General features: G+C 46.7%; 2 protein-coding genes across 2 annotated transcripts in view; one reads left to right on the top strand and one right to left on the bottom strand.

Moving 5' to 3' along the window:
- The window catches only part of LOC122748128 (spore wall protein 2-like), a gene marked incomplete at its 3' end in the record, with an annotated part of 12,275 nt that extends 2,294 nt beyond the window's left edge, over positions 1-9,981 (bottom strand). Inside the window, exons 1-2 of the mRNA XM_043993829.1 lie at positions 9,841-9,981; positions 8,524-8,586 (exon numbers count right to left, since the gene is read on the bottom strand). Coding sequence (XP_043849764.1) covers positions 8,524-8,586; positions 9,841-9,981 — 204 coding nt within the window. The remainder of the gene's footprint in view (positions 1-8,523; positions 8,587-9,840) is intronic.
- Positions 1-14,771, top strand: part of HIVEP3 (HIVEP zinc finger 3) — a 502,456-nt gene that overhangs the window by 365,204 nt on the left and 122,481 nt on the right.

Raw genomic sequence — 14,771 nt, 5'->3', positions numbered from 1 at the left:
CGTGGGCTGGGCAGAGCTCTGGCTTCCTCAGTGCTGAGTCTGGGTAACGGAAATGGAAGAAGAGGCAATGGTGTCTTCTCAGGGAAAGCAGAGGGACAAGCCCACCTGGTGCCAGGACCCATTTCCAGGTTGCCCATGGCCAAGGGGCTGAGTGACCCTAGCCTCTGTGTATGAGAGACAACATAATAAATTGGCTAGCATGATGGATTTGGAAGCAAGAATCCCTGGGTTCAAATTCTACCAATGTGTCTTTTTTTTTTTTTTAAGTGAGGCAATTGGGGTTAAGTGACTTGCCCAAGGTCACACAGCTAGTAAGTGTTAAGTGTCTGAGGCCGGATTTGAACTCAGGTACTCCTGATTCCAGGGCCGGTGCTCTATCCACTGCGCCACCTAGCTGCCCCACCAATGTGTCTTAATAACCATTTGACCTAAGAGAGGTCATTGCCCCCTCTCTAGGCCTCAGTTTCCGCATTTGTAAAATGAAGATAATAATACCTCCAGTTCTGATGTTTGGTACCATTGGGAAGCTCAAATGTGTTCTATACATTATCTCCTCTCTCAAATAAGATAACATCTGGAAAGCACCTTGCAGATCTTTATACAGGGTGTCCCAAAAGGCTTAGTGTAGTGGGGTTTTTTGTTTGTTTGTTTTTGCAGGGCAATGAGGATTGAGTGACTTGCCCAGGGTCACACAGCTAGTAGGTATCAAGTGTCTGAGGCCAGATTTGAACTCAGGTCCTCCTGAATCTAGGGTCAATGCTCTATCCACTGCACCACCTAGCTGCCTCCAGCTTAGTGTGGTTTTAAGCTTACTCCAATGGATCTGTGACCTCATCGATGTGGGTATGCCCTCCAATAATACTGATCACTGCCCATTCCCATTTAACTGTTTACCACATCTTCCCATAAATTCACCGCTGCTGGCATGCTCATCCTAATGGCAGCCTTCTTCCTGGCATCTCGGGAGTACCAAGCTTAAAGTTGTTTATTGTTGTTGTGTGATCTGTTGGGGCCAAGTGGGCAGGGAGTGGCAACCTCCTTGCCCAGACAGTAGGGAAAGAGGGACTCTGAGATGCAAAGGAGAGACTGCATTCTGGGCATGTCCCTCTGATCCCAGTTTCTGATTGCAGCTTCTGACAATTCCTGGGGTCATTGGAAGGTATCCTTTTTGCTAATGGTGGCATGACTGTGGGGTATCAGAGGGTGCCGAAGGGAAATCCCCTGCAGGCAGTGACCTTTAGGAAAAGAGATCTAATTGAGCTTTTCTCAACTCTTTTTGTGTGTGCTCTATCACTTAGGTCTGTCTTATGATCAATTTTTTTTTTAAATGAACTTCTTTTTGCTTGTGCAAATAGGGGGATGGGAAATTCGAAAATGATTCGGCTCTTCCAGATTAGGAATACGAATGAACAGAATTGGAGTTGAGAAAGTCTCTTCATTCAGAATCTCAGGGAGGGACTCTAGGAGGCCATGTGGCACAATATAGAAAGAGCCCTGGGTTCAAATCCCATTTCTGACACCACATGCTCTTGGGCAAGCCACTTAGCTAACCTCTCTGGACCTCAGTTTCCCCTCCTGAAGGGTTTGGACTGGGTTGTCCCTTCCAGCTCTGAATCAAGCCTCCAAATGGTCCAGGAATTCATCTATAAAATCTCCAACAAATGGTTGGTCAACCTTAGGAAGACCTTTAGTGAAAGGGAAGCTACTATCTTCTGAGGCAGCCTGTGACACTAGGGGACAGCTCCAGTTATTAGGATTTTTTTCTGTTTATCAAGCGGAAGGACTGCCTCTCCATCACTTCACCCCAGATGCTCCTGGTTCGTCCCTTGGGGCCCAACAGAATCTGACAGAATAGCCCTGTAGGGAGGGACCTGAAGGCTCCTATGGTATCCCTGTCCCTTCAGTCACCTGGATCTCCTCCTTTCCAGACTACCTGATTGGTTCTTTCCACTGTTCCTCCTGTAATGACCCTTCACCTTTCCATGGTCCCATTCATTCTCTAGATCCTCTCACAGTTAGTGACATCCTTCCCAAAGTGTGCCCGTCAGACCCAAAGGTCCTATCTAGATGTAGCCTTCCTCAGGCAACCTGGTAGAAAGGGCCCTGCTCTCAGAGTCCAGCCCAGGTCTAACCCTTGCTAACAAGGTGTAGCCAGTGGAATTCTGGGCAAGTCACTGCACCTCAATTGTAAAGCAAAGGGGTGAGGGCTTGCAGAACCCTGCTGGATCTGGAGCTAGCTACAATGCCACGATCTGTAAAATGGGGTTTATGCCAGACAATGTCTATTGACTTGAATTGGGTGGGCGTTTAATCAGTTGTTTAGTGTGATTAATTTTAAAATGACTTTTGTAAGATAGTTAAATAGTATTTAATTAATTTAGGTAATAAATAATGATCTATTAAGCCGCCTAGTAGGTGTGCTGATGTGTCATTGCTAGGTTCCAAGCACCTTGCTAGGAACTGGAGATACAAAGAGGAAAACAAAACCATCTCTGCCTCAACAGTCAAATGGGCCTCAGTGATTTTCTTTTCTTTTCTTTTTTTGAGGGACAATGGGGGTTAAGTGACTTGCCCAGGGTCACACAGCTAGTAAGTATCAAGTGTCTGAGGTCGGATTTGAACTCAGGTCCTCCTGAATCCAAGGCCAGTGCTTTATCCACTGTGCCACCTAACTGCCCAGGCCTCATTGCTTTTCTATCATCTTATCTCTGGGCCTTTGCATAGGCTGGGCCTGATTCCTAGAATATATACCGCCACCTGTTTCCATCCCTCACTCCCTTCAGAGATCAGCTCAGATGCTTCATGTCACAGGAGAGCCAGCCTTGGGCCCTATCTCATCCCAGAAAATTATTTTCTGGCTACTTTGTATACAGTTTATGTTTGGTTTGTGTGTGTGTGTACATGTTGTTTACCTTCAAAAGAATGTAAGCTTTGTGGCAGCTGGGTGGAACAGTGGGTAAAGCACCGGCCCTGGATTCAGGAGGACCTGAGTTCAAATCTGGACTCAGACACTTGACTCAGGAGACACTTGACTCAAATCTGGCCTCAGACACTTGACTTACTAGCTGTGTGACCCTGGGCAAATCGCTTAACCCTCAATGCCTCACAAAATAAAAGAAAGAAAAAAAGGAAAACAAAAGAATGTAAGCTCTCTGAAGGCAGGGTCAGTTTCATTTTTGTCTTTCAATAATAACAAAGTATCTGGCTCTTAGCAGGTGCTTAATAAATGCTTGGGGACAGCTATGTGGTAAAATAGATAGTGTGCTGGACCTGGAGTCAGAAAGACCTGAGTTTAAATCCAGCCTCAGATACTTCCTAGCTGTGTGACCCTGGGCAAGTCACTTTACCCTGTTTGCCTCAATTTCCTCATCTGTAAAATGAGCTGGAGAAGGAAATGGCAAACCACTCCAGTATCTCTGCCAAGAAGAGCCCAAATGAAGCCATGAAGAATCAGACACAACTGAAAAAATAAATGCTTGTTGGATAAAGAAATGGATGGATGGATGGATGGGTGGGTGGGTAGACGGATGGAGGCAGGCTGAGTTTGGAGAGATAGTGCCCATTCATATTATGCCCATCCCAAATTTGTTGTTAAACTAAAACTCATCTATACTCAGAATTTAGAACTGAACTGGAAAGGCCCATTGAGACTATTCCAACAGAGGAAGATACTGAGGGCCAGGGAAGGGCAGTTACTTGTCTAAGATCACACAGCCAATAACTGGCAGACATGATCCCAAAACCCATATTTACTGACTCTTGGCCCAACCCACCCCCACACCCCGCAGTCACTTTGCAAATCCAGCATCTCTGGCTGCCATTCTCTAGGTCCAAATTACCAAGCACTGCAGCTGGGAGCATAATTAAGGATAATTTCCTGAACAGGAGCACAAGCATCCCCCTCTCTGCATCCTCCCTCCACACACCCCACCCTGCCACCCCTACCAGGCTAGAATGACTCTCAGCAGCAGTGGTCCTGAGATCAATGCTCTTGAAGGCTGGACACAGAGGATTCTGGGACGTACAAGGCTCTCATCTTCTTGTTGGCCCCCATGCCATTGCAGCATGCTGCATGGTGTCACAGTCCAGGAGGTTTGTAAGGACAGAAATAATAGACCAATTCAAGGAATTCATGGAGACGCAGGGGGAGACAGGATGAAGGCGATGCGTTAAATTTCAGATTGCAGCTTGATATCTACGGGGAATGTTCTATAGAACTGTGGTGTCAAACTCAAATAGAAATGGGGACCACTAAGCCATACATCAGCATCCCTGTAGGCCACATATTGACTTAGTTTTAAAATGTAATATTCTCCTTTTTTTTATTGTGCTTTTATTCATTTTGTTCAATATTTCCCAGCTGTGTTTTCATTTGGTTCAGGCCACACTGGAGAGTGTTGTGGGCCACCAGTGGGTGTTTGACACCTCTGCTGTGGATAACCAAAAAGTCAGAACCAGAGAAAGGATGAGAGGCTGGAGTTTGTAGAAGGGAAATGACAATCGGGGTCCAAAAAAAAATCTCGGTAAGCTAGAATGATAGGATGAAACAAAATGAGTCATTTAATAAGTATTTATTAAATACTTACTATGCACTAATCTCTGTGGCAGAACCTGAGGAAGGCAAAACCCCCCATTCCTGCCCTTAAGGAGCTCACATTTTAATGGGAGAGACACTATGCAAATAAGAAGACATTTAGCAAAGGTGAATATAAAGTCTTGTACTGGTGATATTCAGATAATCAGTTTTGCAGGCGTTGATGGTAGAGGCTTGACCAGAAAACAAGAATGGTTCATGTGAAAAAGATCTAGGTATCTTAGTGGACCACAAAGTCAAAATGAGTCCCATCTCCATACCTTTTCATTAGCTGGCCCCCATGTATGAAATGATTTTCCTCTTCACTGCTACCTTCTAGAACCCCTGGTTAAAAATAAAACAAACAAAATTACTCCCTTTCCATCTAAGTTTGCCTTGTGTCTATTTCGTATGCATCTCTCATATATTCCTGTTCAGTTTATGTACATATTATCTCCTCTTTTAGAAGGTAAGCTCCCTGAGGGCAGATACTCTTTTTACCTTTCCTTATATCCCTTGCCCTTAACACAGTGTTTGGAGCATAGTAAATACTTAATGAATGCTTGACTGATTCCTGGCACTGGAAGTGTAGAAAGGAAGGAAAGAAACAAGCACTTATTAAACGCTTACTACTGTGCACCAGGCACTGTAGTAAGTGCTTTACAAATATTATCTCATTTGATCCTGACAACAACCCTGGGGAGTAAGTGCTCTTAATGTTCCTCATTTTACAGTTGAGGAAACCGAGGCAAAGTTTAGGTGACTTGCTCTGGGCCACACAGTAAATATCTGAATATCTGACTTGAACTCAAGTAACCACTTGTTGGGAATTTAATAGGAAGAATTCTATACTGGATGGTTATTGTTGTTTGTCCTTCATTCTCAAAGACAACCATAGCAGATGTTATGTCTTACAATGAATTGGGGTTTTTTTTAAATTATTATTATTATTATTATTTTGCAGGGCAATGGGGGTTAAGTGACTTGCCCAGGGTCACATAGCTAGTAAGTGTCAAGTGTCTGAGGCCGGATTTGAACTCAGGTCCTCCTGAACCCAGGGCAGGTGCTTTATCCACTGCGCCACCTAGCTGCCCAATGAATTGTTGTTGGCTTTAAAAAAATTTTTTTTTTAAGTGAGGCAATTGGGGTTAAGTGACTTGCCCAGGGTCACATAGCTAGTACGTGTTAAGTATCTGAGGCCGGATTTGAACTCAGGTACTCCTGACTCCAGGGCCAGTACTCTATCCACTGCGCCACCTAGCTGCCCCCCAATGAATTGGTTTTAAGTGAGGCAGGACTGGGCAAAGTCACCAGCCTCACCCTCCCCTCCAGAGGCATCCGAGTCCAGTGGTGAGATATACATCAGGATGACCGGAGGTGGCCCCAGATGTTTGTGGCAATCAGGGTTAAATGACTTGCCCAGGGTCACACAGCTAGTAAGTATCAAGTGTTTGAGGTCAAATTTGAACTCAGGTCCTACTGACTTCAGGGCTAGTGCTCTATCCACTGCGCCACCTAGCTGTCCCACACTGGATGGAAGATTGGATTAGAGGACCTCTTAGATCCTTTCTACCTCTGAGATTCTGTAATTCCATAGAGATCTGGTAATCAGCTCTGAGTGAAATACTATAGCCATCTATGACAATACCACCCCTGCAGTCACCCAGCCTCAAAACTGGAGTTGTTGACAATTCCTTCTCCCTTGCCCCTAGCATCCAGTTTCTATAGTATCACTTACATCCATCCCCTCTTCTCCACTCACAGTAGCACAACTTGCCTTTATCACCTTTTTCCTGGACAATTGTAATATCTTTATAACTTGCACCTCTGCCTACCATCTCTTTTCCCTCCAATCTTTTCTTCCCAGGCTACAGTAGTAATCTAAAGCACAGATCTGACTCTACTTGAAAACCTTTAGTGGCTCCTTATTACTTACAGAATTAAATACAGGTTCCTTACCTTGGTATTGAAGGCCCTCCAGATCTGGCTCCATCTGCCTTTTTAGCCTTATTTCACTTGACTCTCTTTCTCTGCATTTCCAGCCAGACCAAACTATTAGATCTTCCCAAATCGTGTCCTCATTCTACCATCCATGTTTGGAACGTTCCTTTCCATTCCCACCTTTTGAAGTCCTTCAAATCTCAGATCAACTTTCTCCGATTTGGGAGGCCTTGTGGTGCAGTGGAAACAATGCTGACCCTGGAGGCAGAGGGCCTCGGTTCAAATCCTACTTTTTGACACTCCCTGTTTGACCTTGGGCAAGTTCACCGTGCCTCGGTTTCCTTACCTGTAAAAGCAGGAGACTGGACCAGATGGCCTCTGAGGTTCCTTCCTGTTCTAGATCCCCAATCTCCCCTCTTTCCTGATCTGCTTGGGGCACTTAGTCTGTATCGCTCTTTTGTTCCTGTGACACTAGCCCTTGGATCATGCTTATTTGAACACCTGTTGCCTTCCCTCTGTCCCCATTAGATTGTGATCTCCTTGAGGGCAGATTTTATTTTTTTCTGTGTGCCAGCATAAGGCCGTAGCCACACAAAGCATTCAAAGTGTGTTTGGTGAGTGGAAATGAATTGGAGCCTTGATCAATGGCTTGAGGGAGGGGTGATGGGGGGAGAGGCAGGGGAAGCCCAGGAGCCCATGGAGGAGAGAGGAAAGAAGGGAGGGGAGGGCAAGGTCCAAGGGGTCAGTAATTCAGATAGAGTAGAGCCAATGAGGTGAAGAAACAGGATAGTATTGATTACAGTATGTGGTTGGAGGCCACTGGTGGCCTCAGCACAGTTCCTAAGAGTCAAAGAGAATGGGAACCAATAACTCCCAGTGGGGGTAAGGGAAGGAGTAGATCAGAGGTTCCTTTTTTGGCATCCCAGAGCCCTGTGGCTCTCTGCTGAGGCTTCTGGACCCCTGCTCAGGATAAGGTTTTTACACACAACAAAATAAGCTGTATACACTTCTGTAGGCAACCCATCATATTGAAATACAAAGATTAAAATATTGTTTTAAAAAGACATAGACCTCCCGAAATCTATCCAAGTTTATAACCCCTGGGGGAGATGGTTTGGCAGCGAAGCCAAGGGATACGTGCAGAAGCAAGAGGCAGACCCTGGAGATCTGATTCTCAGAGCAAGGTTGTTGCTATTGTTAGTATTACTAATATTAGTATTATTACATAATCTATAGTAGCTAGGTGGTACAATGGGTAGAGCACTGGACCTGGTAGTCAGGAAGACCTGAGTTCAAATGTGGTTTTCAGACACTTAATGTGTGGCCCTAGGCAAGTAATTTAACTCGCATAGTAATCACTTCATAAATGCTTATTGATTTGACTGGCCCTCTGTTTGCTTCAGTTTTCTTATCTGTAAGATGGAGACGGGAACAGCTTCTACTTCCTACAGCTGTTGTGAGGATTATAATATTTGTAAACATGAAAGTTACCATATCAATGCTGGTGAAGCCTGTTTTTATTTATTTATTTTTTGTGGGGCAATGGGTGTTAAGTGACTTGCTGGAGGTCACACAGCTAGTGAGTGTCAAGAGTCTGAGTCCAGATTTGAACTCAGGTCCTCCTGAATCCAGAGCCCACCGTGCCACCTAGCTGCCCCGGTGAAGCCTGTTATTGACCCTCATTATTATCCTCTTCAATGAAGTTCAGATAGAAACTGCTCTGAGACCAGCTGCAAAGAGTCCCTTTCTGAGACAGGGTCCTAGGTCAGGGAAAGTGGGCTTAGCTCTGGGAGGCTTCTCAGATGGAGCAGGCCTCCATTAGAACTTTGAAATGCTGATGCTTTGAGATGTTTTGTGGTTGTAAAAAAAAAAAAATTTTTAAGGGTTTTTGGCTTTTCAAAAGATGACCTCATTCCTTCTTATTGACACAGCACAGCGTGTTTACATGGTCCTTTAAAAATAGCTGAAGTGCACCAAGCAAAGAACGCTTCCTTCATGCCCAGGCCTACCATCTGTACACCTACTGTGCAGAAGGAAGCAACCTCAGAGCTATGAATGGGCTGGCCTTGTTCCTGCAAGTGGATGGGGAACAGAAAGGAATGGGGAGAAAGCCTCTTGGTTTGGCAGTTAGCTTCAGAGCAAGGCTTTTTAGAACTACAGAGCACCTTGAGAGGTTGAGGGTTGAAGTGGGTTGAGTGCTAGATGTGGAATCAAGAGGACCACACCTCACACTTACTAGCTGGGTGCCTGGTGAAGTCGTTTACTGGCTGTCTGCCTCAGTTTCCCCATCTGTAAAACGGGACTAATAATAACACCCATCTCCTAGGACTGCGGTGAGGATCAAATTGGCTCATAATTGTAAAGCATTTGGCACAATGTCTGGCACATAATAAATGATATTTAATGATTAGTTATTGTAATTAAATTGGGGAGAAGGTACTGAACTGCATTAGTAAAGTGAGTTCTCTAGCTAGAAGTTTCCTACTCTTTTTTTTTTTTTTTGCAGGGCAATGAGGGTTAAGTGACTTGCCCAGGGTGCTACAGCTAGTAAGTGTCAAAATGTCTGAGGCCGGATTTGAACTCAGGTCCTCCTGAATCCAGGGCTGGTGCTTTATCCACTGCAAGAAGTTTCCTACTCTAATGAAATCACCGGTATGGTTCCCTCCTTCCCACTCCCACCCGAAATGCGGCTAATAATACCTGCTGACTGACCTTCCAAGGTTATTGTGGGCTTCCAAAGCGATCACCTCAAAGCCCATATAAATGTCGACACTCGTGGGTATCAGAACCTAGGTCTCCTTTCTCCCAAGCAGGGTGCTCATTTCCCTTGCATCTTACTTATCCTCACACCAATCCTCCCAATTCTATGCCCATGAGCCTTGAAATTGGCTCGTGTCACATCACAGGTGGGCATGAAGATTCTTCAAATTCCTTGTGGGACAGTGGCATGTGGGAGGAGGTGAGACTGTGTGTGGTCAGAAGATCATTGGTTTAGACTTTGTTGGCCATGGAGTCAAGTTCCTTCATTTTATGGCTGAGAAAACTGACTCTCAGAGAGCGTGAGTGAATTGCCCAATGTTTCCCAGCTAGCATTTGTCTCAGGTGGGATTAAACTCAGGGCTTCCTGATTCCTGAGCCTCTCCCATTAAATCACCTTATTCATCCTAATAATTTTGAATCTGGGAGTCTCCATTGGACCCTTTGGCATCTTCCACCATCCAGATAAGTCTTTGCTTATCTTCAGTAGAAAGCCATTTCTCAAGGAGATGGTTTGTAAAGATGTACTGAGCTTGGGACTAGGGTGTACCTGTCTGATGGTAGCTCACCTGTGCTCCTTGCTTGTGGAGTGAGGGAAGAGGGGGGTGGGTCAAGGCCTTGGGAAAGGTGACCCGCTTCACACCCTGGATCCAAGTTCTTGTCCACAAGGGACCTTTGGCTGTAGAACTAGGAGGGAAATATGACGTCATCTAGTCCTTCATTTTCTGGGGAACGAAACTGAGACTCAATATAAAAAAACTAGTTTAAGGCCACACATTTCCCTTACATGTCATCTTGTCTAGAGGTGTCAAACTCAGAGCTAGCTGGGAAAATGCAATAAATATGGCCTGAACTAGATTAAAATGTAATTTGAAAGTATTTAACTTTTTTCCTCCTTTTTTTTTTTTTTTTGTGAGGCAGTTGGGGTTAAGTGACTTGCTCAGGGTCACACAGCTAGTAAGTGTCAAGTGTCTGAGGCTGGATTTGAACTCAGGTCCTCCTGAATCCAGGGCCAGCGCTCTATCCATGGTGCCACCTAGCTGCCCCAGGAAATATTTAACAAAGTAAATGAAAATACAATACAACATAGATAATTTTAATTTGTGGTTTTCTAAGTCAATATGTGGCCTGTAGAGTTCTATAACTATTTGAGTTTGACACCACTGCTCTAGTCCATCTCTCATCTCCTGGGGTACCTCATTTGTGAAGTTGTTTTTCCACAGTGGTGAACATGCTCCAAATGTTTCATAGTATAAACTGTAGATGCCCAGGACTCAGTGAGGTGCTCTCTGCTCCCATCCCCTACTACTAGTAGTTGGTCAAATTTGGAATCAGTATCATCAATCTAGAAGCAAGTAGGAGACCTCCAATAAACAGCACTGAGGAAAGAACATAGAATCTACAGAGAGAAATATTGTGAAATCCTACTGGGAAGGTAAGCCATGAAGGCTAGTCAAATATTCTCATACATTTTATTCTAAGGGCAATAGGGAGCCATGGAAAGTTTTTCAGCAGGAAAGTAACTGTGGTTGGACCTTTGGCCCTTCAGTTCTGAGTGTCACAACATAGTGCTATAACATAACATGAGGAAGGCAACCAGCATAGTGAAGGGAGTAGAGACCATGCTCATCAAGGATCAGTTGGAAGGGGACCTTTAGCCTTGAAAAGAGAAGACTTGGAGGGGATGTGTTACTTATCTTTGATTATTTGAAGGGCTGTTAACCTGAAAAAAGGGTTAGCTTTGTCCTGCTTGACCCCAGAGGGAAGTCTTAAGAACAGTGGGTAGAATTTTCAGAGAGGAAGATTGTAAGGCAAAACTCTTAATGAGAGCTCTCCAAAAAGAGGTACGACTGGCCTCTGGGAGCAGTGGATTTCCCCCTGAATGTTGGTTTTGAACAGAAGATAAATGATCACTTGTTGGGGATACGATAGAAGGAATTCTTGGCCAAGGACTGGTTGGAATAGACCTCACCCATTGATGAGATTGTTGTGAATCTCTGATTCTATAATTTAGCAACATTGATTGTAGGCAGGTGCCATCATTAACCTTGTTTTACAAATGGAGGAACTGAGGCCGAGTTTAACCAACTTAACCATGGTTGGCCAGCTAATAAGTGTGAGGGGTGATATTTGAACCTGGGTTTTTCTAACTCCGCATCTAGCACTCAACCCCACCGTAGGCTGCAGTGTCTCAAGGTGCTCCATAGTTCTCAGAATCTGTTCTCCAAAGTGATTTTCCACGTCCTGAGACCTTGTCCCCATCCCCTTCTATTCCCCATCTGTTTGTGGGAAATGAGGCCAGTCCATTCATAGCTCAGAGGGTGCCCAAGATCATGGCATCAGAGATTGACAGCTAGAAGAGACTGGAGAGGACAGCCGGTCCAGCCCCTATACTTTACAGATGAAGAGACTGGGGTCCAGGGGAGTGAAAGGACTGGCCCAGGGTCACCCAGGTTACAGAGCTGGCGCCCACAGCCTTTGACCCTTTGACCCTGGGTTTCATGTTCTTGCCCCAGAAGCACGCCGGGCATTCTGGGAATAGGAGCATCAGAGGGAAATGTATACAGGGCTCCCCCTACCCCACCCCCGCCACGCCATCTGCATGACACTTCTTCCAGGTTTGCAAAGTGCTTCCCACACAGCTCTTCTCCAGAAGAGTAGTCTTCACTTGAGATGCTTTGCCAGAAGCTTTGCCAGAAGCTTTGCCAAAATTTAGGGAAATGACACCCACAGCATCCCCCCATTTTTCTCAGTTTAGGAATCCTGACCAAAAAAAAAAGAAATTTGGTTAGTCCGATGTGGCCTGTTCTTGATGAAGCCACTCTGACTTTTTGTGCGAGGTGAAAGAAAGCGCATCTCAAGAGTTTAAGGGATTTGTCTAAAGTTACAGAGGAGGTGGTAGCTAGGTGGCGCAGTGGATAGAGCATTGGCCCTGAATTCAGGAGGACCTGAGTTCAAATTTGGCCTCAGACACTTGACACTTACTAGCTGTGTGACCCTGGGCAAGTCACTTAACCCTCATTGCCCTGCCCCCCCCAAAACCCCCCCAAACCAACCACCCAACAAACAAACAAACAAATAAATAAATAGAAAAGCAAATAAATAAATAAAATAGATTTTAAAAAATAAAGTCACAGAGGAAGCAGGTAGCATCTCTGATTTGAATGGAGGGTTCTGGATCTGTGCTCTTTCTCTTGTGACATCCTCTCCTCAAAGTGTAGGCTGCTCAGAAGAGTGAGGAGCATTGGCCCTCCTCGTGAGCCAATCTGCCTTGTCTCTTTGGAGCTCAGCCTCCCAGAGGCTCATCTTATCTGGAGCCCTCATCTCTCTGTATAGGCGAGACAGAGCTTGGGCCTTGCTCCTTTGGTCCTTTGGGATAGAGCTCAGTTGACGGGCATGTCCCAGCGAGAGGGGGAGGGTGAGTCCAGCCCCGGTCCAGGCAAGGTTAACCTTCCACCAGGATTTGCATCATGGTTGCATCTTATCTCATATTTTCCTTCTTTTTTACCTTCCTCTTTTCCCAAGAGGAGAGGAAAAGCAAGGGAGAAGAGAGGAGAGGAGATGGAGAGAGGAAGAAGAGAGGAGGAGAGAGGGAAGAAGAGAAAAGGAGTGGAGTGGAGAGGAAAAATTAGGAGAGGAGGGCAGAGGAGAAGAGAAATGGAAAAGTGAGAAAGAATTGAGAAGAGATAGAAGAAAGGGAAAAGAGAGGAGTGTAGGAGCAGCCAAGTAAGGCATGGGAAGGAGCCAAGAAGAAGGAAAAGAGGAGCGGGGAGAAGAGAGGCGGGTATGGAGGGCAGAGGCAGAGGGAAGGGGCAAGGCAGAGCTTTGGTACCCCGCCCAGGACAGGGGCCTGGAATGTGAACTACACCCCCACTGATTGAGAGCCACCCTCCAGCCTGGTGCCCAGCAGCAGGTCACAGCCCACGGCAGCACAGGCCTGGGTCCACTTCCCCTCTGCATGTCCAGCCGTCCCCAGGCCTGAGCAGGGAGAGATCTAGCCATGTTCCTGCTCTGACCCTGTCCTGTGCTCTGCTTGGACGCAGCCGCTGCCTCTCCTGCCAGCACAGACTGGCCAGCCCGGCTCAGCCAGTGCCTTCGGCCAGCTGGAGAACTAAGTGCAGCATGCTGGAAGAAGCCCCGGGCTGGGAGTCAGGACACCTGGGTTCCGGTCCTGGCTCTGCCCTTGGGGAAATTCCTTCTTCTCTGTCTCTGCCCCTGTAAATGGAAGGAGTTGGACAGAATGAACCTAAAGGGCCCTGCCGATTCTAACATACTGTGACTTCTCAGATAGAGGCAGTGCAGAGTCAGGAAGGCCTGGGTTCGAATCCTACCTCTGACTTTGTGACCCTGGGCAAGTCACAGCCTCTCAGTGCTTCTGGCAGCCCTCTTGATGGGTAAGTTATAGATCAGGTGCTGAAATGCTTTGGAAGGAGGAGAGGCCTCCCTGGGAAGCTCCCAGCACTTAGGAAACCGCAGTAGGACTCCAGGCTAACTGGGTTCCATCGCCTCTGATTATGTGGAGTTGGAGGCAGGGAAGGGATTTGGCCGACTGGAGAGGAAGCCTGGTGTTGGCACTCGATGCCGAGGCAGCAGAACTGGTTTCCAGTCCTAGCCGGCTCTGATCCTCGCTTGCTCTGTGACCTTGGCCAAACCACTTGCCTTCTCTGTGCCTCAGTTTCTTCTGTAAAATAGAGCACTAGCTAGCTATGCACTGGGCTGGAGGTGGAAAAGCGCTTTGAGAGGCTCACCGCCCTAGGCATCCCTGCACTGTGGTGACTGTTGCTATGGTGACCCATGCTGTGCCAGTCGTGGGGACCAAGGCTACCCTTGTTGTCTCCTAAGGCTGCCCTGCCCCGCCCTCCTCGGCTCCTCCAAGGGTTCCCGGCCCTTGCAACAGTTTGTGCTATTGAGAGGCTACAGCTGGGCCTTGGAACGCCCTCCAGCTCGGCCCCACCCCCTCCTTGGGCTGCCCTGCGCAGAGCTCGTCCTCCTGGCTCACTAAGGATCATGGCCAGGGGAGCCCCCTGGAAAGACCACTGAGGATCCCGCTTCACAGCCTGCCATCTTCTGTATTAGCTGTGTGGTCTTCTAACGCCCTCCACAAATAGGCCCTTCCTCCCTTGCCAGGCTTCTTCTCTACCTTACCCTGCTCTGCATACTCTAGCATCTAGCAACACCAGCCTTCTTATCCTACTCTCTATCTTTGGACTCTGGGCCTTTGCTCAGGCTCTCCCCCATGCCTAGAACACTCTCCCCATGCCTAGAATGCTCTTCCCATGCCTACAATGTTCTCCCCCATGCCTAGAACACTCTCCCCATGCCTAGAATGCTCTACTCCTGCCTAGCATGCTCTTCCCATGCCTACAATGCTCTCCCCCATGCCTAGAATGCTCTCTCCCTGCCTAGAATGCTCTCCCCCATGCCTAGAACACTCTCCTCCATGCCTAGAATGCTCTTCTCCTGCCTAAAACACTCTTCCCCCTGCCTAGAACTCTCTCCC

This window comes from Dromiciops gliroides, chromosome 3, assembly GCF_019393635.1.
Source record: "Dromiciops gliroides isolate mDroGli1 chromosome 3, mDroGli1.pri, whole genome shotgun sequence".
In the NCBI taxonomy this organism is placed as follows: Eukaryota; Metazoa; Chordata; class Mammalia; order Microbiotheria; family Microbiotheriidae; genus Dromiciops; species Dromiciops gliroides.
Note: the sequence above shows the minus strand (reverse complement) of the source record. Positions and strands in the feature narration are given on the sequence as shown.